This window comes from Spea bombifrons, chromosome 5, assembly GCF_027358695.1.
Source record: "Spea bombifrons isolate aSpeBom1 chromosome 5, aSpeBom1.2.pri, whole genome shotgun sequence".
NCBI lineage: Eukaryota > Metazoa > Chordata > Amphibia > Anura > Pelobatidae > Spea > Spea bombifrons.
Window position 1 is genome coordinate 17,738,940 of NC_071091.1, and position 11,189 is coordinate 17,750,128.

The window sequence follows — 11,189 nt, forward strand, 5'->3', positions numbered from 1 at the left end:
AGAGAGATGAATGGATAGGTGCATAGATCCAATACATTATATATTTAGAGAGATATATAGAGAGATAATCGTATATATAGCATACCTTATAGAAAGGGAGAAAAATAATGTGTGTATAGATAGATCAATAATCTGTAGAATATATTGTATTTGCTGCATGTGATACTCTAAATGTATGCTACAAACATAGGGTTAATCGGTCACTTGCTTTTTTGCATTGGTAAATGTATGTATATGGGGTATTTGCACTCTATTTATATAGGGTTTTTACACTCTGTATGTATATGGGGATTCAGCACTGTATATGTATATAGGGTTGTTGCACTGTGTATATGGAGTTTTAGCACTGTATGTATATAGGGTTTTAGCACTGTGATCTATATAGGACTTATACATTCTGTATGTTTATGGAGTGTTAGCGATTTTCCTGAAGATTGTGGATCTCAGAGCCCTGCATTGAATGCTCCTGACAGTCTGCACTGCACCTGTACTGTGTAAGTATGCTGGGAGCAGCCTGGCTGGAGGCGATCTGCTGTCCTCATACACCTTCCCGTGTCTACCTGCTGACAGTATACGGGAAGAACAGGTACACCGAGATCCGGGGCCCTGCGCCCTCACCACACGACGTTTATTAAACGCCAACATCCGATCCGCGTTTGCGGCAGAACAAAGGGAATTCGCATCGGACGAGGAACACTTCGGCGGCGAACTCCCAGCATCTCACGGCAGCATTTAAATGCCATAAGCGGGGACAGCAGCCCTAATGAATGAAGCCAGTGCTAATAATACATCATTAGTTACAGCGACGTATTTAGCCATCTATAATACATGCTATTTATTATTGAAACACACACACATTTTATATATATATATCTATATATCTATATATATATATTGTTCCCATAGACCATGGATTAATATTCCTAGTATTTTAAAGGCATGCACATCAGTAAGTCGCACATAACAGATCTACTAGATCCAGTGAATTGACTTGCCATTAGCCAAGATATGAGTTTAGTAGCCGAAAGCAGAGTCCATATCTAAATTCCATATACCTCATTAACTATTTTAACCCTGAGCTGTTTCTCTGAAGGTGATTTTTTTCCCAGATCTACAAGATTTCGCAATAAATCCACCTATATCTATATGCGCCTTGAGCATGGATGGATAAGAAGATCTCATACCTGTACATTGGGTCCTGAAGATCACCCTGGGTTACATGTGCTTCCTACCATAGATTCAATCAGAAATCTAGATCCACCAGCTGAAACTTTAGTGTCTTTCCCCAGACCATCTTTCAAACAGAAGTGGAACTAGCAGCTGAATGCTCACATATAAATCCCCTTGCAAATAATAAATGGATTAATAATAATAAGGTATGTGGTTCTTTTTATAAAAAAAAAAAAAAAAAGAAGTGAAACTAAACGCTGTAGTTAGACAACCATTTTGATAAGAGGATAATTGAGGCGACAGTGGTGTATAATTAGAGGATAATTTATGCTATATCCACTTTTTATTCCACCTCCCAAAATAAACCAAGTCCATAATCATTACAGACAAATTGTTCTGAATTTTATAGCTGCAATTTGAACAAAGTACTGCAGTTAATCATGGGAGATTTTTTGTGTGTGTACCCTTGATTAGATATCTAATTGCCTCTATACCGATGTAAAAAATACCTGTGAATCGACTCCATTTTTATTTCTTATTTTTTTATCATTAACAATGTTGACTGTAAAATAAAATACATTGGGAAAGAAATTCACTTGTTTAGCATTTTGTAATCAGGATTTGCCAAAACCACTAACCACATGGTGAGACTTAGATATATTTAATGATCCTTAAGAAATGCACAACAATCCAGGGATCCACTGGAAGATCTGGGTTACTTGTCTTGTGTTATCCAATATAAATCATCCCAGGGCTGTTAAATTCTACTGTACGATCCCTGAATATATGGTCCATAGGGTCTCAATAATTTAGGCAACAAATTCAAACCACCTTTTAAAAAGAAATGTGGGGTATTAAATATGCTAATTAATGAAAGTATTTGATCTTGACAGTAGTGTGAGTGTGTGTGGTTGCCAAGGGGTTAAAATTATATTGTTGTTTTTTTTCTTTACAAAAAAAATGAAATCAGGCCTACTGTAATAAGATAGGTGTCAGGTAATAATAATAAATAAAAAAAAGAAAAAAATATATATCTCTCCTTATGTAATATGTAAGAGAAAAGGAGTTCCATTATTATTATTATTTTGCCTGCATGTGTTTGCTGTTATTTGCTTGGATGTGTGAGGGGAGCCTGTGCCGGGGGAACAGAGTCTCGAAAAGGTGGGCTCCACTCCCAGGCACACAAACGCCAGTAGAAGCAAAGGGATCGTGACGTCAGAGGTTGACTGACCAATCGGGAGGCGCTGCCCTTTGGAGACAAACCATTCGACTTGTGGCGTCTGCATCAAGTCTAAAAGCAGAAGCTGAACTTTAACAGAATCCACCTTAAATCTCTGCCTTAACTGCACAAGCCAAAACAAGTAAGAATTAGGAAAGCGAAGGGGGAATAAAGAGAGAGGGAGAGGAGAGAAATCACAAGGCTCCATTTACCCTTGCATTGTAAGGCCCCTCTCATTCTGTGCAGGGAAAGGGGGGGAATTACCTTAAGTATAGGGTAGGTGGCCTCAGAGGGGTGGGGAGGGGGGTTGATTGCTCTCAATCAGAAAGTTTGATGATGACCATGACTACGATGGCTGACGGCTTGGAAGCTCAGGACTCGTCCAAGTCTGCCTTTATGGAGTTTGGTCAGCAGTCCCACTCCCAGCAGAGCTCCCCAGCCATGGCAGCCAGTCACTACCCTCTGCACTGCCTGCACTCCGGCTCCCACCCTCACCACCACCACCAGCACGACAGCTCGTCATACACCGGCAGCAACTCGTACAACCGATCGCTGGCCGCCTACCCCTACATGAGCCACTCTCAGCACAGCCCTTACCTGCAGTCCTACAACAGCAGCGGCAACGGCACCGCAACCCAGACCCGGGCCGAGGATCCAGGTGAGGCCGCCACTGCCCCCCTATCTGCCCCTCTGTCTGATGCCACTACACCCCAGGCAGACTAACCCATCAGCCATAGTCTGCAGGGATAATGCATCATTCCAGAGCCATATCCATGCCCTGGACTGCTGCACGATTTATTCTTTATTCTGCATTTATTTTTATCTTTTTAATCTCCGCTCCAGATCCCATTTCATTTCCCAATCTGTCACTGCATTGTTTTCGTTTGTCTCAGAAAATCGCCCTCTGTCGATCGTTAACTTTCAATATCTATCTGCGTTTATCTACTTGATTTTTATTGTATCCATTTTATATTTTTATTGTTTAAATCCGTGGATTATTTAAATTGCATTTTAATCCAATTTTTGTTTTTAGTAAATTACCAAAATCAGCGTCTATTTTGTAATAATACTATACATACCGTATTCGAAAGATTATTTTAAGGTTTATCTGCTGAAATAGTATTTACTAATGATAAATAAATTACATTATTACTGTTAAAACTTTCCTAATATCCTACCTGCCTGCAAAATAGTGTCTGCTGGAGCCTGTAAATGAAATTTCTATTAAGTCAGAGCTGAGACATAGTGAGGCTATATCAGTTTTTGTATGTTATAATCGATGATCTTATATTTTTTTTATCTGTTTAATTATTTCCTAATTATTTGTTATATTGGTAATTGTAATGAATGTAGCCTTTCTTACATGATTGAATCATAGTCATTCTTATATCTCTCAGTTCTAGTTAGATGCTGCTTCATTAGCCTTGCTACAAATTATTATTACAATATTATATCATTTTAAAATATTACAATAAGATATAATTATAAATTATTTTTATATTATTTATAATAATAATTTATCATATGAAATCATATTATAAAATTATTATTATAAATAATATAAAAATTTGATTTCATGGTCTGTCACAATAGTGCTTAATAGTCACAATAATTGAGATACTTTGTAATCCTTTTTTACATTCGAATTTGAGTAATTATTTCCTATTTTTCAAATGTAGAATTCACATGTAATATTATGCCTGCCCATGTTAAATTAATATGTTATTATTATTATTATTATTATTATTATTATTATTATTTATTGTCCTATGTTGCTGGCAGCAGATTGTTAAGTGATCTTTGCTATTGTTAACCTAACTTTTACATGAATATAATTGATTAGTTATTTACTCCTTGTTAAGGAACGATTAAGCAGGTCAATCAGTTGTCAAACTTTACATTGTTCTGGAAGATTGTAAATATATTATATGTTCACATTTATTTTTTGTCACATAGCGCCTGTCCTTTAAGATTTATTATTTGGTGTACATATTTAATTTAGGGATATTAATTGTTGATAGGCCTAGTTAAATATTAGAAGTATAATAAGTCACTGGCTGTCAAAGACTTTTATTCTTTCAAATTCTCTTTTAATTTTATTTTAGATTAATGTAAAATAAAAAGATTGTGCTTAAATGTTTTAACTAGGAACGGATAGCTTTATAAACGGATTTTCCCAATTTTTAATATAATTCTGGCAGATGATTTAATTCAAAAATATATGGCTTAAAAGACCACAAACTAAAATCACCGATTGTTCACTCACTGGGTAGCAAATTGGTTACATAAAGTCAATTAGCCGTGTAAACATCTAGTTGGCTGAGGATACTGTCAGCCTTTCATAAGGAAATAAACTATATCAAGAATTCATCCCTGATATCTGTGACATGAGACCTATATATATATGATACAGTTAAGAAAATACAATAAATCAAGAATACACACTGGCATTGTGTGATATGGGACATATATACATGAGACAGTTATATATATATATATATATGTATATATATAGAATGCATTCCCTGACAACTGTCCTACCGAACCTATAGACAATGATACAGTCTATAGACTGGGGAAAATAGTGTTACTATGGGAAATCAATAATTCTCAAATGATTCAATATTTATTTTCTTGTTCTATGTTTCAGGGAGTATAAATATAGATTTTAAGGGTTACAAAATTATTTTATTGATTTTTTTTGTTGTTTTGCTTTTTTCTTTCAGATCAACAAAAAACGACAGTAATTGAAAATGGTGAAATCAGGTTTAATGGGAAAGGGAAAAAGATTCGTAAACCCAGGACTATATATTCCAGCCTTCAGCTCCAGGCATTAAACCATCGCTTTCAGCAAACCCAGTATCTAGCACTACCAGAAAGGGCAGAGCTGGCTGCATCACTAGGACTAACTCAGACACAGGTAATTAGTGGCAACCTCAAGCCACCAATGATCTACAGAAACAAGTGACCAAAACTCAGCGCAAGGCTACTGCACCAAGGGTTAATCAGGAATCTCCCAGAAAGGGTCAGATTGCCCTGCAGCTCCTTAGGAGATAGGAGCCCAAATACAGGCAGCCATACCGAGTAGAATTGCCCTTTTAATATACTTTCCATGCGGTTACAAATGTTTAATGACACAAAAGTATTTGCTCTTGATCACACCTTGCCCACATATCGATCAAAGTATACAACCAGGCCTTAAAAGAGACTATTTGGTGAAAATATTATCTGCATTAAATGCATCTGGGAAAATGATTATCTGATCACATTAGATGATAGTCACGTGATTCTCCTGGAATCATCAGTGTCAGGAGCACACCGAGCAAGCTGCACACATGGTGCAGAATAGGTGTGATGGGTCTGATAAAATATGTAGTTTTGGAACACACACCAGTCTGGTAATCATATGGTTAACAGACCTTTACCATTACAGAACATTGAAGGATAATGCGCTACAGGTTATGGTAGGCCTCTGTATATGTGTAGGCAAGTAATGAGATGAAACATGCAATGCAAAAAATAATGTTAGACAAATTAAAGACTGTTGGTACATATGTCAGTGGTATGTGGTGTTCAGGAAGCGATTTCATGTATAAATCAAGCAGAAAAGGCAACTACATTTGTATCTCTATCTATCTATCTATCTATCTATCTATCTATCTATCTATCATCTATCTACTGATTTGGTGGTCGGTTTTCATGGAAAACAAGGACATTTGTAGCTTTGAAAAGGCAAAACGGTTCTCTAATGATTAATTAGCCTTTTAATCTTAAATTAAGATTAGCGAACACTATATGCTATTGGAGCACAGCAGTGATGGGGGTGATAGAGGGCCTCTGTACGCCTATGAATATATTGCATTAAAGATCATCTGTTTCCAGCTACAATAGTCATTTACAACATTAACACCGTCTACGCTGTATTTCTGTTCCATTTCGTGTTATTTTAATGGATACACTTTGCATTTCTTGCAAAAAAATTCTAAGTGACCCCAAACTTTTGAATGGTAATATATATCAGTATATCTATAATGATACTGGTAGATGATGCTAAGCTCTGCATACAATAAAACATACTTTGTACTTTCACATAGGTGTTAAATAGAGAAAATACATTCTCTACTCACTTAATACGGTAATTCATCCTGTAACAAAAACACCCATTTAATTCTACAGCTCCTAGTTGCTATTTTAAAGAATTGCTTGTGTTGAGTGAGTATTTTAATTCTCATGTTCATGTAATATTATTCTCACTTTCTGCATTCTACATGTCCATATCTACATACATGAATTGAATAAAATTATGCGTGTATATAGCCCATATATATACTATATATATAGGATCTGTCTGTTACATTGTATTTTAGTAGTATTTTCGTTTCCATGTAGATAAAGGGGGCAATCAAGCCATATGTCTAACACACTAGCAAAGCAATGTGATATCATTTTTGTTATAGTATCTTGTCTAATAAGTCATTTGCTACTAAATGAACTCATACCTTGCTATAAATCCCGTAATTGTGTGATTAATGATTGATATTTAATTATAATGCAAACAATCGCATGCATTGTACATTTAATTTCACACACACCCAATTCACCTTTATTTACTGTGCCTCCATCACTGACCACCAAGCCATCAGATCTGGCAATCACATGGGGGCAGTCTCAATGGAGATGCTCAGGTCCTTGTGACAGATATTATTTAGATTGTTTTAACTGTGGAAATAGTAATATATATACTATATATACCGTTTTAAATCTCCAGTCTTGTCTTTGTTAAAAAGACAAGATGCTTGTCCAGGAAAAGTCTCATCACATTACAATCGTTTTAAGTGCTAGCGGTGCAGTTACTGACACAGCCATCGGACACTGAAAGGGTTAATGATGGAGACCCCCCCATGTTCATAAATAAGTAATAGATAGTGTTTCTTTGTGATTTGTGTTCTCCTGTTCATGATTTTATCATGTCTAATTGTAGATCCACTTTTTTTTATAGGTGAAGATCTGGTTCCAGAATAAAAGGTCCAAATACAAGAAGCTCCTGAAACAAGGCAGTAATCCGCACGAAAGTGACCCATTACCGGGAACAGCTGCCCTTTCTCCGCGATCACCAGCAATTCCCCCTGTCTGGGACGTTTCAGGATCTGCCAAGGGTGTTAATATGCCTCCAAACAGCTATATGCCTGGTTATTCTCACTGGTACTCATCCCCACATCAAGACACAATGCAGAGATCACAAATGATGTGAAGCTTCCGGATGCGTTTTTTGTTTTGTGAAAGACTTTAGTGGATACAGTACCCCGCCTACCAGTCATGCCAAACGGTTGAACTTCTAACAGTGGTGCATAATCCACGCTTTTGAGAAACCTCAGCGATATGACTTGAATTTTCAGTGTCCCAAATTCTGGCGCACATAACACACCTTTTTTTGAGGGTGATCACTTTTGGACCCAAGGGCAAAAAAAAAAATCGAATAAGGGCAGTGAAGGCATTGCAAAGATTCCATGCATTACAACCACACGAGCAGCGCAGCAATATTCCCAGATCCACTAGGCTGCGAACTGAAAAAGCAGTGGCTAGAAGGAAATGAGTACAATGGACTCAAATCGAGTATTATCTGGTGTTCTGCTTGGAAATGGAGGTGCATGTCTTATCACAGGGGACACAAAGACTGTGAATGGAGAGAGAGTGAAGAATCAGCTGAGGAACCGGCTGGTGTTTAGCTGCCTCATTGGAAAGCTATAGGGACGTTTGTATTAAAATGTATGTATATATTGTTGAATTTTAGTTGTATATACTTTGTATGTAATTGTCTTTCATAAATGGAAAAAACAAGCATTCCCGAAAATGTGTGATTGTCATTTTTATCGCTAACATATTCTAGGGGTATATATATATGCATGTTAAGCTATTTGTGTATTGATATATATCAATCAGATTTATACAATATACACTGCCAATACCAATAGTGAATATAATTACATTAATGACCGAAAATTATATATATATATATATATATATATATATATATTGTTTAAAATCATTCCAGGTTATCAAATAATCATATGCAAATTAACATCTTAAAATAGTCCACATATATATATATATATATATATATAATAATTATAGTATATATATATATATATATATATATATATATATATATTATATATATATAGAATGCATTTTACATTATGCTTTGTATTATATATATATATATATATATATATATATTCTCTCTCGCAGTGCCAACATACAAACCCCCTCTAGAAATAAAGGTTGTTTCGTCATAGTAGCAGGAAGCCACATGCTGGGAGAATTAATAACAGAGACCTGGGCATCCTTCAAATTGCGAACCTTGAGACCACTGAGCCATTTATCAGAAGTCAATAGACAGCCTCAGAGTGTTCGATATAATGACAGCTACATAGAGTCGTGAAAAGGACAGTCACTATAATTAGGCACAAAGCAGAGATTACTTACCAATATACCAGGTTTTTTTGTTGTTGTTGAGCAAGTTCCACTCTCAGCCAGTCTTCAGAATGGCTTAAAACCGATCAGTCTTGTCATTTTCTACTCCTAGTATTGTTATATTATAGAAAAGTGCTCCCTTTTCTTTCCCCCCTTCCTACTGTGAAACTTTGGGTTCACGTCTCCCCATGATCATCGCTGAACAAAGCCTCCAGCTGCAGTCCCATCCAGTTTGAAGCAGACATTGGGGACAATTTAACGTTTTTATCCACAAGAAGGTTTTTTCCATTCTCATAAATGCAGCCATAATTAGAGTAATTTCTCATGTAGCCCGCTGATTACAGCGTTTTTACCGTCAAAGATAATTACCTGTAATTTTCTTCCACTTTTAATACTAAAAAGCCATCTTTATTTAGATTCAGGAGCAGGAAAGGCGAAACAAAAGAGGGAAATTATTCTGTTATTCATACACAAATTGCAGAGATGTAGGACCTAAAATTGAAAATTAACCGAAATTATAATACTGAAAGAATAGAGAGAGAGAGAGAGAGATTTCAGCGTTACAGCTGCTGGAGGAGCGCTAAATAAGTCACATTATGCTAAAACATGCATTTAAAACCCATGGCAGTGTGCAGACAATCTGCTCGGTGTGGTCAGGGCTGAGATACCCCTTGCAAAAAGAAAGGGAAAGAAAAAAATAAAGGAAAGAAAGAAAGAAAGAAAGAAAGAAAGAAAGAAAGAAAGAAAGAAAGAAAGAAAGAAAGAAAGAAAGAAAGAAAGAAGAAATATTCACTTGAATAGTAGACATACCTTATCCTTTTTTCACCAATGTCACTTAATATATTTTAACGATCTCTGTAGCCTGGAGGAAAACACAATGCGTTGCCTTCATAAATTAACCCTTTGGGTACCAGACTGGAGAATAACACATTGTTCAAGATGTGGAGCATGTAATGGGTTTGATGGGTGATATTGTATGTGAACTGGAAATACGTATAATATGTAGATAAACTTCAGTTCCACTATTCAACCAAGTGAATGGCAAAAGGAGCGTTAATTATGGAATTATTTGAAGCCCAGTGGGTTACTACATATTTCTGCGATTCACCTTTATTCGATGTAAGATAAACAAGTCGCTGGGGTTTCATACTGCGGCAGTAAAGGGGTTAAGAGAAATGTATGAAGGAATATTTTGTCTGTGGCATTAGGTGAATCAATGAGAGGTGACACAGAGCGAGCTGTCAGGATCTGTGCTCCAGTGTCTGGGAACAGCGTCATCTATGGACCGAAACCATTCAGCTCATCCGCTATCCATTCATAATATCTATGCAAGGAAAGCTTACAGCCAGAGAGCAAAACCTAGAAACACAGCACACGGGGGTCTGAGGGGCTTTAATGGAGCAACAGCCATAAACTAGCCACGCAAACACACACACATACATACATACATACATACAGACACACATACATACATACATACATACACATAGGCACACATATATATATATGTCCGTGATTATTGGTAGCGAAAGGTAAATGGATCCTACATACAGCATGATCAGCAGACAATTGCAGTTATCGTTTAAACAACTTCACTGGCTAACATAACTCTAACTGCTAATAATAATAATAATAATAATTCCTAATAACACAATGAGTGGCAGTTCTAGATCAGTATGCTGGCCTGGCAGTGTAGCTACAGCAATAGAGATACAATGAGAGAAATGCCCTGCATTATGCAGCAGGTTGACCAGACCATAAATAAAATAAAAAACATAAAGGACAGGAGTCCTTCTTTGTAAGGTATGGTTTATAAACTGTGGTAGGGGGTCTGAGGATCTAACTAGGGCCACCAGCCGAAGAGATGAGTTAAAAAGGGACTTACCTCGGGTTCCTAAGGTGGGAATCAGAGTTCAGGGTCTGCAGAGCTCCACCAGACCCCAGCAGAAGCAGAGCAGAGTATTTGCTCTGCTCAGGGCAGAAGCTCTCTGCATACTCTTGGTTGAGTGAGCACATCCAGGTGTGAAATTGTTTGCACACCCCGGCACCTCTTATATTGCCAGCAAAATTAGCTGTTATTACTGTCACTGTTTAGTGATGGTTAGCTTGATAAAAAAAAAAGGAAAAAAACTGCTGTAATCAAGACCTGGAGCATCTTTGCAAATTACAGATAATTGTAAACGTCCAGATTATGATAATAGCATCATAATCCAGCCTGCAATATAATTATTACCGAGTGTTACATGTGAAACTGTCCAGTAGGGCTCATTCAGTCATTATTTGGACCCTATTTTGCACTGCAGACTGGTTGCTGAGTGGAAAATGT

The 11,189-nt window shown here is 36.7% G+C and overlaps 1 protein-coding gene and 1 long non-coding RNA gene across 3 annotated transcripts in view; one reads left to right on the forward strand and one right to left on the reverse strand.

Annotated features, from left to right (window-relative positions):
* The window catches only part of LOC128496567 (uncharacterized), a 33,126-nt gene extending 22,231 nt beyond the window's left edge, over positions 1 to 10,895 (reverse strand). The window contains exons 1-2 of one of the 2 annotated variants that reach the window (XR_008354246.1): positions 10,749 to 10,895; positions 9,233 to 9,355 (exon numbers count right to left, since the gene is read on the reverse strand). This is a non-coding gene — a long non-coding RNA (uncharacterized LOC128496567). Of the gene's footprint in view, positions 1 to 8,875; positions 9,356 to 10,748 lie in introns of both variants that reach the window. The other variant, XR_008354245.1, reaches the window with a different exon arrangement.
* Positions 2,523 to 8,240, forward strand: DLX6 (distal-less homeobox 6). Its single transcript, XM_053466253.1, has 3 exons — positions 2,523 to 3,047; positions 5,116 to 5,309; positions 7,389 to 8,240. Exons 1-3 carry the CDS (start codon positions 2,723 to 2,725, stop codon positions 7,638 to 7,640), a joined length of 771 nt encoding a protein of 256 aa, XP_053322228.1. The 5' UTR covers positions 2,523 to 2,722; the 3' UTR covers positions 7,641 to 8,240.
* Positions 10,896 to 11,189: the final 294 nt, after the last annotated feature.